The sequence below is a fragment of the Tursiops truncatus genome, chromosome 20 (genome assembly GCF_011762595.2).
Source record: "Tursiops truncatus isolate mTurTru1 chromosome 20, mTurTru1.mat.Y, whole genome shotgun sequence".
Lineage (NCBI taxonomy): Eukaryota > Metazoa > Chordata > Mammalia > Artiodactyla > Delphinidae > Tursiops > Tursiops truncatus.
In genome coordinates, this window is record NC_047053.1 from 28,253,337 (window position 1) to 28,267,357 (window position 14,021).

The 14,021-nt window shown below is 55.9% G+C and overlaps 1 protein-coding gene across 1 annotated transcript; it reads right to left on the bottom strand.

Moving 5' to 3' along the window:
• Window positions 1-1,034: 1,034 nt before the first annotated feature.
• On the bottom strand, window positions 1,035-10,915 carry MPO (myeloperoxidase). Its single transcript, XM_033847246.2, has 13 exons — window positions 10,822-10,915; window positions 10,579-10,672; window positions 9,863-10,038; window positions 9,543-9,666; window positions 9,314-9,443; window positions 9,037-9,243; window positions 7,873-8,191; window positions 5,920-6,080; window positions 4,313-4,568; window positions 3,682-3,852; window positions 2,671-2,908; window positions 1,754-1,968; window positions 1,035-1,127 (listed from the first exon to the last, which is right to left on the bottom strand). Exons 1-12 carry the CDS (start codon window positions 10,895-10,897, stop codon window positions 1,761-1,763), a joined length of 2,160 nt encoding a protein of 719 aa, XP_033703137.1. The 5' UTR covers window positions 10,898-10,915; the 3' UTR covers window positions 1,035-1,127; window positions 1,754-1,760.
• Between the last annotated feature and the right edge of the window lie 3,106 nt (window positions 10,916-14,021).

Consider the following 14,021-nt stretch of genomic DNA (forward strand, 5'->3'; position numbering starts at 1 on the left):
TACCCTCTTCTTCTAGGCCAGTCCTTGGAGGCTGCGGGGCCTTTGACGGGCAGCTCCAGAACATGGCTAGCGCTGCCGCCCAATACATATTCATGAGTTGTTTTAAAATGACCTTCCTGGGTAAGGTCAGCCCAGCCGGGGCCTCCAGATCCCCTGACTGGCGGGGCAGGGGTGGGAGGCACTTAGCCATCCTGTGGGAAAAGCCCAGGAGCCACAAGGCCTGGGCTGCAGCCCTGACTCTGGCACCCTCTTCTCTGAGGCCTCAGATGAGGCCCTTAACCTCACTGAACACCCCTCTTGTCATCAGTGAAACGGAGCTGAGTAGTATTTATCCTGCTAGGGTGACGTGCCGGGGGCTCCTATGGGCATGGGCCCCCAGCATCCTGCATGCTTTCAGGCTCCAGCTGTGGGTGCCCCTCCCCAAATGTGGGAAGAAGGGAGGGAACAGGGAGGGAATCTACCAATCAGAGGGATTAAGTTCCAGGCAAGTTTATTAGGGAAGCATGCGCCTTCCCCTCCCTCAGCCCAGCCTGCTGTCGCAGTCTGGGAACCTGGCCCCGTGAAGGCAAGAATGAGAAGGAGTCTGCTGTCCTAGGGCCTCCGAACCACTGTGCCAGCTGCAGGGATGCAGGATCCAGAGATGCCTTGTTATCTGGGGAGGGAACTACCTTCCCATCACCCCTCTGCTCTTCCTCTCCTGCAGTAAAAGTGTGTGTCCCCTCTATTTCCCGGCCTGACACAGAGTGAGCACATAGCAAATACTTCCCAGAGCAATGCACGAACAGAAGGGCTTGGGGACCACAATTCCTGTTCCCCGGGGAAGGTGAGCGAAGAGGGTCTGCTTGGTTTGGCCTGGCCCCTAGGCTTCTAAGAGCTGACTGCCTTCCACGTACAAATCGGCCAAAGGAGGACTCCTGGATGTCCTGACCCCCAGTTCAGAAAGGGCCCTGAAACACTGACCCCCCTGGTTCAAGTTCAGAGCCCAGAGCAAGCCTCATGCTGAGGGTCCAGCCCCACTGCAGACACAGCAAAGATCCCCATCAGTGATGTTTTATTCTCATAATCATCAGGTACAAACAAATGGTACAAAAGGGCCAGTGGGCCCCAGTCCCTCTCCAGGCAGGCTCCTGTGAAAAAGCAAGAGAAGAGAGTAAGGAAGACAAAGGGCAGCCAGGGACTGAGCCTGGCTCGCACGGGCCCATAACTCAACCACCACCCACAGCCCCACTGCTACTAGCCACTCCTCCGGGGTCGCTGGTTCACCTCTGCTACCCGGACCCTCTCAAGGTATAAGCTCCGTGAGGGCAGAAATGGTGTCTGACTTTTTCTGTATGTTTCCCATGCCTAGCACAGTGCCTGGCAGGTAGTAAGTGCTCAATAAACCGAGTACTAGAGAATGCAAATGGACCTTCTAAGGAGCCGTGATAGCTGTTATTTACAGAGAAGAAAATTCAGGCTTAGCAAAGGTTGAGGAACTTGTTCAAGGTCACATAGCTGGTGAGCTGCAGAGGCAGGATTTGAACCCAATGCACACAAAATACTACCCATGTTCACACACACACACAAAATGCAATTTATATTCATTGCGCACGTACACACACACACACACACACATGAATGAATGTATAGTCATTGGTTTTTCTGGCTGGCACCCAGAACAGGGATGGGCCCACCTAGGGAAGGGAGATCTCTGTAGTTCCAATTGGCCAGCCCAGGTATGCCCAACCTTCACCTCACCACTGCACCCCCTTACCCAGCCTCTAGTCCCTGTCCCTCCAGGAACCCAAGTCCAATGCAGGGAGTGCACTGCAGTTGACAAAGTCCCGAGGGAACGTGTTGGACTCGAAGATGTTGTTCTTGGACACGACGGTGATGCCTGTGTTGTCACAGATGATGCGGGGCAAGGAGATCTTGGCCAGGGCCTGCTGTTGCTGCGGGCTGAACACGCCCTTGTTCTGCCACCAAAACCTGCACGGGAACACCGCTGGCCATCATGCCTGAGGCCCTCCTGGGCCGGGAGGGCATCCACTGGCTGGAGATGCTCCCGGATGACAGAGGACCATGGCAGACACCGGCCCCACAGCACGGGGGAGCTCCAGGCCCTCAGGCAGCCCAGGGAGGTTCAAACAAATAGAGCCCCACTCACAGCTGCCCAGCTGCCTCCCCCACCCACACCCCAGCAGCCTCCGGGCACCGCTGATGACAGACCAGGAGCCAGGCCCCCACTCATTCACAATGTAGCCAGGGCTACATCCACGTGGGGAGAAAGGCCCTTGGGGGTGGTTTATAATTTGTCCACCTGGAGTGGGACACCTTTTAAAAATGATACCAAAGGCGCGATTCAGGCTAGGGTAGAACTGGGTGTGATAGACGTCAGGACCCCAGGAGCAGCCATGGGAAAGCGAGGATGGGACCTTTCAACAGAGATCGGCGGTGCCCGGGACCCGGAGAAGAAGTGACTACGAGTGGCATTTTCTCTCTTCCCTCCTTTACAACCAGGGGTCCAGGTGCCTCCTTGCTGCGCCCCCAACAGATTCAGGGCGCATTAGGGATGACCCTGAGGCTCCCCAGAACGCACTCCTTCTAGCAGGAGGAAGCTGGGGCCCCCGAGGGTAAGGGACAGGCCCACCGCCGCGCAGCGGGCCCGAGCCCCTCGGCCTCCGTCCTCACCGATCGCCATCGCGGAGCTTCCTGAACTGGGTCCCGATGAGGCAGGCGAGCAGCAGGCCCACGCGGCCTTTGCTGTTCAGGGGCTCGGCCACACCACCCATCCAGATGTCGATGTTGTTGGGCGTGCCGTACTGGTCCATCAGCTTCCTCGCCAGGTCCAGGTTCTTCAGGACCGTGCCCAGCTCGCCCACCGTGCTGGGCTGCGGAAGCCCGCAGAAGCGCCTCCAGGCATTGTAGCCTGTATGGGGGGAGGGGAGAGACGCCCGTGGGTGGGTCCCAGAAAGGCCACCTTCCCAACACAGCGAGGCCACGTACTGAGGTACCTGAGGGAGGGGAGGACACAGAGGGGCTGCCACCAGGCTATAAACCCCACAGGGAACCCTGCGGCCTCTCCAGGGGCCTGGGGACAGCTGGGTCTCTCCAGGAGCCTCTCTTTCTCCCCTGTCCTCCCACCCTACGGTAAATCCTCAATCGCCATAACTCCTGCTGGCATCTCCCGGCCCCCTGTGGAGATCTCAGACCCGTGATGGGTGCAGTGTGTCTAGAAGGATCGGCCACACCAGCTGTCCTATGACACAGGCACGGGCGTGGCGTGAGGCTGATCTGGGCTCCCATTCCAGCTCTGTCATGGACGTGGCTGGAGAACCTGGGCAGATTCTGAATTTCTCCAAGCCTCGGTTTCCTCATCAGTAAAATGGAGGTGATAATAATCTCTTCCCCTCAGAATTCATGTAAAATGAAGCAAAGTGAAATGAGATGGAGACAGATTTTGAGACTGTGGGCAGGGGCTTGTGGTTATTACGATGATGCTCTAAGTTGGAGGGTTACAGCAACACAAAGGAGGTGGGAGGTGCTGGAAATGGGGCAGATGGGCCCAGGGAGAGGTAGGGGCCTGACCTCAGACCGCATCCTAAGAGCAACGTTCTGGGGGTTCGGGGGAGCCCTGGGCAGCTGGGGGCACTGGAGAGGGCAGGCCCTGGAGTGGGAGGTGGGGAGGGGCGGGGCCCTCACCTGGGAGGCCGTGGTCCCGGCTGCGCTGCATGTTTAGAGCGGGCAGGTCCAGCCCGATCCTCATGACCTGCTCAAACAGCCGCTCCCGGATCTCATCCACCGCGATTTGGTTCTGCAGATTCAGCTTCGCAGGGGTGGCCATGAGGCCCCGGAGGATGGGGTCGATGCCACCTGGGGCGAGAGGAGCAAGGTTGGGGGAAGGATCTGGCTCGGTATCAGAGCTCAGACCAGAGTCAGGCAGAACCGGGGGATTGCAGAACAGGGCTGGGCATGTGCGGCTCTGGTGCCAAGGTGTCCCCAGCGGGCAGGTCCTCACTGAGGCTTTGAGGTCTCGGGGGGTAATGCCATTCAGACTGGCAAGGCTCAGGTGCTCCCAGCCCCTGGCCTCCTGGGTCACTGAGGATTATTCAGTACAACACACAGGAAGGAGCCAGCTCCTACAAGCCATCTCCACCAGAGTTCACCAGAGTCAGGTGAGCTCTGCTTGAAAGTCAGAGGCTGGAGAGTCAGATCAGATCCCCAAAGATGGAAGGAAAGAGGATCTGGTCCACCCTAGTTCCCTGTGACGAAGCCCACCCCCATCCCACCCTCGGCTGCCAGCTAACTCACTCCTGGCTTAGGTCCCGCTCACCTTCCAGCACAACCCTCCAGCTGGCAAAAAAGACCTTGCTGAGCGGAACACGAGGGTTGGGCTGCATAGGCTGGTACTGATCGTTCAGGCGGAACATGAAGGGCTGGATGAGGGTGTGGCCATAGCGGAAGGCGTTGGTGAAGACGTTGGCGATGCGCGGGTCCACCGAGTCATTGTAGGAGCGGTACTCGGGCAGGTACTTCCTCATGGCCTCCGGCCCCAGCACCAGGGGCAAGTAATCTCGGTAAGTGATGATCTAAAGAAAAGTCACGCAGAGCAGCCTCTCCACTCATCCCGCCCAGCAGATTCTTCACCTGCTCCTGACTCAGGGGATCCCTCCCTCGTATAAGGCCAGAGATTTGCCTCCCACAGCACTAGAGCTGAGTCTCACAGAGTGGCACCGCATGGCATAAACAGAGCTCTAGTGCTTGCCTGCTGTGTGCCCTTGGGCCAGTTATTAACCTCTCTGAGCCCCAGTTCCTCAAATGTAAATTACAGGTAATTATGCTGCTCTCTGCCCTAAAGTATTACATAAAAAAAGGGCTTTGTTACTCCTTGCAGTAGCTCCCTTGCCCTTGTTACCCATGGTCCCATTTCTCCTACAAACTTATTAGCTCCTTGAGGGCAAGGGTGGTGTCTCATTTCTCTTGAAATTACTCAGTGCCCAGCAAGTTCCTGGCTCACAGTAGGGTTCAATATATTGCCTGTAGGAGGAGGGGAAGCAAAATGGAAAAGGGCCACCCTAGATGCTTTCTCCCAGTGAAAAGAAAAGAGATGGAACAGTCCCACTCTAGATTCTAGACTCTGGAATTTCCTCTGAGGTTTAAATGAATCTCACTTTCTTAGTACAAATTGAAAACTCATCCTCAGCTCCAGCAACTCTCTCTCCTCCAGGGTCAAGGAGTATTAACAAGGGGTGTGCATGTGCGTGTGTGTGTGTGTGTGTGTGTGTGTGTGTGTGTGTTTATGTCTTGGGGAGACAATGGGGATGCTGGAGCATCAAAAGTTGGGAGAAGGGAAATCCCCTGGAGGTCCAGTGGTTAGGACCCTCTGCTTCCACTGCAGGGGGCACGAGTTCAATCCCTGGTCGGGGAACTAAGATTCCGCAAGCCATGTAGTGCGGCCAATAAATAAATAAATAAAGCATTTAAACATTTCAAAAAAAGTTCAGAGAACACCCCCCCATGGATAAGCGAGGATAAGGAGAGCAGGTGACCTGTGATAGAGCTCTAAAGAAGAGAAGGTGTGCAAAGGAGCCAAGGGTGATGATGAGATGAAGGAAAGGAGAAGCATTTACTGAACAGCTACTGTGCGCCAGGCACTTTAGAACCACCTGTTTAAACCTCCCAGTACCATTCCTGGGGGACAGGAAAGTATCAGTAGAAAGGTCAGCAAGCCTGGGAAAGAGGCGTTGGAAGGCAAGTGACCCTTGTCAGGTGCTTAGTATCTGCCAGGTGTTTTCATATGTGTCCTTTAATCCTTACAGTATCATGGATGAAGAAACTGAAGCTCATGAGGGTTAATTTGCACTGATAAGATGTGGCAAAGGCATGTCTGGATCCCAAGTCTGCCGACCCCTGGCATCACTGACGCGCAGGACCGCCTACCTGGACCATGGCTCCCACGATCTTTCGGGCTTCCTGATAGAGCTTCTCTCCATTCCAGCAGGGGTTCAGGCGCTTGAGCTCTGTGGCCAGCCGGTTGTGCTCCCGCAGAAAGAGTGTGTGCATGGAGGTGAGCTCAGGCATCTCACTTGAGCGGCTGTCCCCTTGGGGAAGCAAGAGCTACTGTCATTCCTAAGACCTCCCTCCCAGAAAGGACTTGCTCCACTGAAACTCTCTCCCAAGCCAAGGCCTCAAATGCCCCCTACCCAGCCCTCCTCTGCACCCATCTTTCCACGCCATGCTCAGTTTACACCTCCTCTAGGAAGCCTGCCTTGATGCCCTGGTCCACCATAATAGCTCTTCCTCTCTTTAGTGGCACTGCTGGTCAGAGATGCTCATTCACTAAGCACCAGATCTGACACAAGACTTGCCACCTTCCCACACCTGAGACTGGTAGCACCTTGAGGACAAGGACCATGGCTTATGCCTTTTTGTATCTGACCCTCCCACCCAATGTATACCTAGACACATGGGGTTTAACACAGTGCCTGGTACAAAATAGGAGATCCATGAATACAGCTTGATTGACTTATTCTCTTGATTCAGGGAAGGCCAGAAAGTAGCATGCACGTTGGCTCTCCCTATTTTCCTGTCCATGTGAGACACAGTGAATGATCACAGCCCTCTCTCCTGCTAAAATTGGATGCAACCTCAGAATCCTTCTTAACACAGGACTCTAGAAAGCCAGTACCATCTGTTCAGAACTGCCATCCGCACCTTACTGCATGCTAATTGTGCAGCCTACTCAGGGCAGGGAGCCAGGGCACAGGATGTTTGAAGTCCACCCCTGAGACTGTGCAAAAGAATGAAGTGTGACCCTCTGATCCCTCAAGTCCTCCCCTAAACCTGCTCTGGAAGTACCAGAGGGTTAGGGCCAAGCCCATTTCTGCAGGACCCTGGGTTCAGTCCTCCACAGCTCTAAAGTTTGTCGAGAAGGATATTCTCTGAGAGCAGCTTTTCTTCCCACAACCTGACAGAGGTCACGACCATCCAGGCTGGGAACATGTGGCTCAACCCCATGAGGAGGCCAAGGAGTGCTGCTCTTCCCCCATTAGCCCAGAAAAGCCCACACTGGTGCTGACCTTGATTCTCCTCCCCAGGGCCCACCCATCAGGAGCCACCAGGAGGTGGAGAAAGAAAGGCCTCAGACCCACTGTTGGGTTTAAACGTAAAAGTGTAAAATTTCTGGGCACTACCACCATCATTGCCCCAACCACATCCCCAGGAATGCCAGCTGTTTAAATCGAAAATCCCACCCTCTCTCATTACAGGGAATCAAGGTGGATAGGCGGTGATGTGCTGGAGCAGCTCTGTCCAATAGAACATGAAGATGGAAATGTTCTACATTTGAGCTGTCCTATATGGAAGCCACTAGCCTACGAGGCTGTTGAGCATTTGAAATGTAGCTAGTGCAGTGGAGGAATCTTGTTTTTAATTTAAGTTCATTTAAATTAACTTACACGTAAATGAAAATAGCCATGTGTGGCTAGTGGCTACCATATTGGATACTGTGATTCTAGAGGGTGAGGGTGCCATGTTGCTCTCTGTCCCTTCAGTTCCCTGTTCCTGGAGGACTCAACTTTCCTCTCTCCCAGAGTCCAGAGGGAAAGAGAGCGACCGAGAAAGGGCTGAACAGATGGACAGAGGCTCGCTCCTTGGCCAGCCCTGAGTCTCCTTCTTAGGTCTGGGGTTATTGTTTTTGTTGGTTTGGGGTTTTGTTTCTGTTTCGCCTCTCTGGCTCCATCCAACTTGTTACCAAGGCAACTGGATTAATATCATGAAGCTGATGAGGACAGTCTCTCTAAATGCAAACCCACAAGGGGCTCTCAAACGGGCCCGCTGTGGCTCCGGTAGGGGGCGCCCCTGCGTCAGCCCAGGTCCCTGCCCAAGACTGACCTGCCAGGAAGCAGGGGATGTTCGCGGTGCGGTTGGTGAGCAGGCACGGGTCATCGTGCAGGTTGTCAAAGGGCAGCAGGGCCCGACCGTTGTCATGGAAGCGGGTGTTGACGGCCAGCAGCCCCAGCTGGTTGGTCAGGTTGCGCAGCTTCATGGCCAAGGGGTCCTCGCTGCCGTACACCATGCTGGCGTCCACGAAGGAGGTGAGCGCATTGATCTGGTTGCGGACGGTGATGTTGCTCCCTTTGCAGGCCGGGCTGGAGCGGAAGAAAGGGATGCAGTCGCGTTGGTTCTTGATGCGGGGGTCATCGGGCGGGATCTGCGGCACAGAGAGAGGCCCGGCGGGCGCGCCGAGGACAGGGACAGAGATCAGGAGTGGCTTTCCCCCGCCCACCCTCCTGAAGGCCTTAATTCCCACCTCGGAAGCAGCCTAGAGCCCAGGACCAGAGGGGGCAACCCAGATACTAAAATGGAGCTCCTCGGCCCCCTCGGCCGGCAGGAAGGCGTCTCAAGGCCCCCAGGGGATCAGCCTGAGTTTCCACCAGCAGAGCGCCTCCACGCTGGAGGGGTGACGAGTAGGATGCTGGCGTGGGGGATGTGGGGCCCGCTGAAGGGGGTGTGGCCAGTCCTCTGACCCCTCCCCCCAAACCTCCTTTCTCTCCTCTTTTCTGTCTCTGCTCCTCCCTCCTCTGTTCTCTAGATCTGGTCTCTACACTCTCCGGGGGCCTCCTCTCCCTTTCCCCTTCCTCTCTCTCACTCTGGCCCCTGTGTCTCTCTCCCTTTGGCCCCTGTGTCTCTCTCCCTCTCTCTCGGATCCTCCTTCCTTCTTTCTCCCCTCGTCTACCTACTCTGCACGTGCCTCGACCAACCAGCCCACTCTCAGCCCTGCTCCAACCCCAAAACCCAGCCTCTGTGTGATGTGGGCTTGGGGAGAGGGAGCCCGTGAGTGGGGAGGGAGGAGGACTGAGCCCCCGGCACCTGCACACAGAGGTTTGAGGGACGGTGGGAAGGTCCCTAGCCCAGAGTGGCGGGGGATGGGGGCTCAGGGCCAGCCTTGCTGGGAGCCAGGGAAGGAAGGCTGGGCAGGGAGGGAGGTGTTCCCTTCCGGGAACGCTGCCCCTCCCGCGACCCGGCAGGCTGGCCGGTGGGGCAGGGAGGGAGTACCTTGAGCGGGAAGCAGGGAGGCTGCTGCAGGCAGCTGGTCTCGCAGTTGATGCCAGTGAGGAAGGAGACACGGGCGGCTGGCTCGGGGGTGAAGTCGAGGTCGTGGTCGAGCAGCTGGCCCCACTGCATGAACATGAGCGAGCGCTCCTGGTCCGGGGTCAGGTTCTCCGTGGGGAAGCGCACGATGTCGTTCGAGACGGCGCGAGCCTGCGGGACACGGGGAGTCAGGGGCCCTGGCCTCGGCCGGGCCTCTCCCACTCCGCGGGCCAGGGCTCACCAGGGGCACCGGGAAGCCGTTGCGCTTGACCCCGGGCGTCCAGCCGAAGGGCAGGGAGAAGCCATCCTCGTACTCCGCCGGCAGCCAGCGCGCAAAGGCGCGGTTGGAGGCCCCTAGCGTGGGGCTGCGCCTGCAGGGGTGGGGGAACAGGGCGCTGACGCCATGTGGCCGGGACCACCCCCCTCTAGCCACCACCCGCCCGCCGAGGGGAGGTCCCCAGCGGCCGCACCTGTTGTTGCACTGCCCGGTGATGGTTCGGTACTGGTCCTCCTCTGGGCACCTCACCCCCAGGTCCTGGTAGGCGCAGCCGCTAGTCTTGGACAGCAGATTCAGCTGGGCAGGTGTCAGCACGTCTGCGGGGCCGGGAAAGTAGGGGGCGAGTGGGAGCTGAGACCCTATTTTCTATCCTCTGCTGGGGAGCCTCGGTTAGGGGGTGTGATGTGAGGACATGGAGGGGACGCTAGGATGCCTGCTGAGACCCCCTGGAAAGAGGGGTTGGGGGAGCCACTGGGATTGAGCGAGGGTCTGGGGATGTAGAGGGAATGGTACCCGTGACATTGAAGCGGCCTGGCCACAGGGGCCGCAGCTTCCTCTCCAGCAGGCCTAGGGCCACGTGCAGGTAGTCAGCTGCCCTCACAGCTGTCCTGGTGGCTGCCACTGGCTGCTTGAAGTAGGACAGGAGGTCCATGGGGCTGGCCGAGCCACTGTGAAGCCGCCGCTTGATGCTGCTTGGGGGAGGGAGGAGGGAGGGCCAGAGAAGGGAGGCAGAGACACTCAGCACAGCCCCAGCCCAGGGTTCTGGACACAGAGGACAGTGTAGACAGACCCACAGTTAGGAAGCAGGTTTCTCTTTTTAAACGGGGTTTGGACCTGGGTGCCCAGAGGCCAGGCCACGGGAGGCATGGTTTGGAAAATGTTCTCGCACCCAGAGATAAAAAGACTGACAGGGCTTCCCTGGTGGCGCAGTGATTGAGAGTCCGCCTGCCGATGCAGGGGACACGGGTTCGTGCCCCAGTCCGGGAGGATCCCACATGCCGCGGAGCGGCTGGGCCCATGAGCCATGGCCGCTGAGCCTGCGCGTCCGGAGCCTGTGCTCCGCAACGGGAGAGGCCACAACAGTGAGAGGCCCGCGTACCGCAAAAAAAAAAAAAAAGACTGACAGACAGAGGGCCCCACGCCCAGCCACAAATTCCCCACTGTCTGTTCCTTCTCTGAAAGGCCTGAGACAGCCTTGCCCAGAGCCACGCCGTACCCCGGCGCCCCACCTTTCCCGCCGCTCCTTGTAGGCTTTGTCCACTAGCCGCTTGGCCTCCTCCATGCAGGTCAGCACCACTGAGGTCTCCACTTCCCCCAGGACAGCTGCCCAGAACAGGGGTCACGAGGTCAGGAATGGGCCCAAAGCCCCCATCAGGCCCTAGAGCCCGGGTGGCTTACACTGAGGAAAGGCATCCCGGGGACTCAAAACCTCCCCCAACACACCAGCTTTTCCCTTCCTTCTGAACTGTTACCTGGGGCGGCACCCTCAGAAGGCTGGGGCATGGCTAGAATGACCAGGAGTCCTGCTAGGCCCAGGGGCAGCTTCATCTCTGCAGCAAGACCCCAAGCCCAGTAAGTGTCCAAAGCCCACAGGGCATTTAGGGAGAAGAGAGCCCCATGTCCCTCTCCTCCCAGGCCCCTCACTCCCACCGTCACCCCCCAGTGCCCCCTCAGTGGGTTCTGCCAACAGACGGAGTCCAGGACCCTACCTCCAAAGTTCCCGTGCTCCAGCGGCAGTGACATCACCTCTTAGCTAAATCTGGGCTTTTATGTCCTCCAAGCTGGGGGAGGGGCAGGGCAGATGAGGCCCGCCCCTGGAGACTGAACTCTCTCTCCTCCCCGCCTGGGCCCGGGGTGCTTAGAAAGAGTTCTCTGATATGGGTGATACGGGCAGGAGAGGAGGGACCAGAGCTGTCTTCAACCTTTGAACTTAGCACCCCCAGAGTTTCTCAGCTCCCCACTGTGTGCCTAGACCAGTGCTGTCCCCAGGGGGCGCAGACAACTAACCGCACCCCCTCCAAAATTCTGGTTCAACTGAGTCTCCAAGGTTCCTTTGAAAGGGACAAAAGTTAGGAACTGACAACCTAAGGAATTATGGGAAACAGAAGGTGAAGGAGAGACCTGGAGTGATGATGGCCCGATCCGCCTCAGGGCACCTTGCCCCACCCCCAACAGTAACCTGACCCCGTGGCCAACCTTGATGGGCAGCCCTCCATTCTTGGAGAAGGCTAAAGGGACAGGAAATCTGGCTGGGGACCGTTGGGCTTCACAGGAAAGAAGACCCTGGGGGCCGTGGGCTGAGGACCAAGGTTAACTTCCTCTATCCCTCTCTTCATCCCCTTTCCTCTTGGCTTTTGGTAGGGGGCTGTCTCCAACATCCCCACCATCTGCCCCCAGATTTCAGGAACGAGGAGAGAAGCGAGCTGGTTGTGGTTAGTGGTCAGTTGGGTGACACAGCCCAGTGCCTCCCAGGGACAAGATCAGTGTCGTTAGGATTTGCATTAAACTTTTGAAATAGAAGAGGGAGAAGCCCTGGGGAAGACTGGCCAAGGGACTGCCATTCCGCAGCAGGAAAAGGTACCCTACGACTAATGACTGTGTCTGTCCACCTCCCTGTGCCCTCGTCAGGCTGGGCACGTGCCAGCCGTGGCCCCCATGTCCTGTTTGGTCTACCCACACCTCCTACCTTCAGATACCCTCCTGCACTCACTCTCGCCTTCTATGCCCAGACCACATCTTGGCCAAGGAACAGGGGACAGAGACATCTTCCCAATGTGCCCAGTGATCCTGTCATCTGCCAGGAAGCAGAGTCCAGGGGCCCATGAGAGGGGAGGCCATTCTTCCAGCCTTGTTCTGCCAGGTACTTGCTATGGGTGAACTTGGACGAATGGCTCTTTGTGAATCAGGTTCTAGAATTTTATAGGCTTTTGAAAATACTTCTTTTTTCATCCTGTAAGTAACATCTATTTCCATACATGAAATGTTATAGAATAAGTAAATAAAATATTTACAATCAGGTGAGGTTATGTGTAATTTTTTTTCTTTCCAGGTTTGCCATCTTTCACATAAATAAGAAGCAGGAAGGAAAATAATTTCCCATAATCCCACCATTCACCAATAACCCCATTTCATAATTTTATATCCTATATGTAGATATAATATGTATTTTAAGCAGTGATAAGAACATACTTTAGGGGAATTCCCTGGCAGTCCAATGGTTAGGACTTGGCGCTTTCATGCCATGGCCCGGGTTCAATCCCTGGTCAGGGAACTAAGATCCCACAAGCCACGTGGTGAGGCCAAAAATATATATTATTTTTAATATTTACTATTACTTTAAATATTATTTTACAATCTACTTTTTTTTAAATTTTATTTATTTATTTTTGGCTGTGTTGGGTCTTCGTTGCTGTGCGCAGGCTTTCTCTAGTTGCGGCAAGCGGGGGCTACTCTCCGTTGCGGAGCACGGGCTTTAGGCGTGCGGGCTTCGGTAGTTGTGGCTCGCGAGCCCTAGAGCGCAGCCTCAGTAGTTGTGACACAAGGACTTAGTTGCTCTGCAGCACGTGGGATCTTCCCAGACCAGGGCTCGAACCCGTGTCCCCTGCATTGGCAGCCGGATTCTTAACCACTGTGCCACCAGGGAAGCCCCTACAATCTACTTTTAATACGTAATTTAGCCTGGACATCTCTCTGTCAATAAAAAGATTTATTTCGTTTCTATGTCTGCGTAATATTTGGTATGAAATACTATGTTTTATTCACTAATCCTCTCTCGTTAGATACTCGGGTCATTTCCTATTTTCACTGTTATAAGCAGTACTAGGGTCGTTATCCATGGAGTTAAATCTCTAGTCGCATCTTCAGTTATTTCCTTAGGTGAAAAGTCCTAGAGGTAAAATTGCTGCATATTTGGGTATCCACGTTTATAAGGCTTTCACCCTCCCATCAGCCATGCGTGGGAGCACCTGTTCCCCATCGCCCTCATCAACTCTGACGATTAGTGTTCCTTTACTCTTTTAAGGGAATTGTCAGAGCCCAAGAGGTAAGAGACATTTAATACAAGTTCCTCATAGCACAGATGAGAAAGATGGAGGTCTGGGAAGGAAATAACTTTGCCTAGGGCAGCAGTGTGGCACAGCTCAGAAAACTCTAGTTGTCAGGTCTCTTGACTTACAAATGAGTGCTGTTTACCCAGTGGCCTCTGCAGGTTTATTGCTGACCTTTCACTCAGGCATTTGCTCAATGAGTAGGTACCGAGCCCCCGCACATGACAGGTACTGTGCTGGCCGTTGGGTGCCCTCCGTTGAGCAAAGGCCCTTTCCTCCGTGAGCACAGGGGGATGCAGACCGATGGCAGCCCAACAACCTTGTGCAGGGCTCTTTGGGAGCATCAGAGAAGGCTTTTTTGAGGAATTGGTGCTTGAGACTGTCTTGAAGAATGTTTATAAGTTGGACACAGGGAGGAAGAGCATTCTGGACCCAGAGGATGACACAGCAAAAGCCTTGACACAAGTGGGCTTCGTCCAGACAGTTCCACCATGGGGGACAGGGTGGGGCAGGATGAGGCTGATACGGCAGGCAGAGGCCCAGGACACAATGCTCTTGCTGACCTCCTGAGAAGTTCTTGTCCTGAAGGCTCCAGGGAGCCACGAAGGCCCTGAAGTGCATGGTCA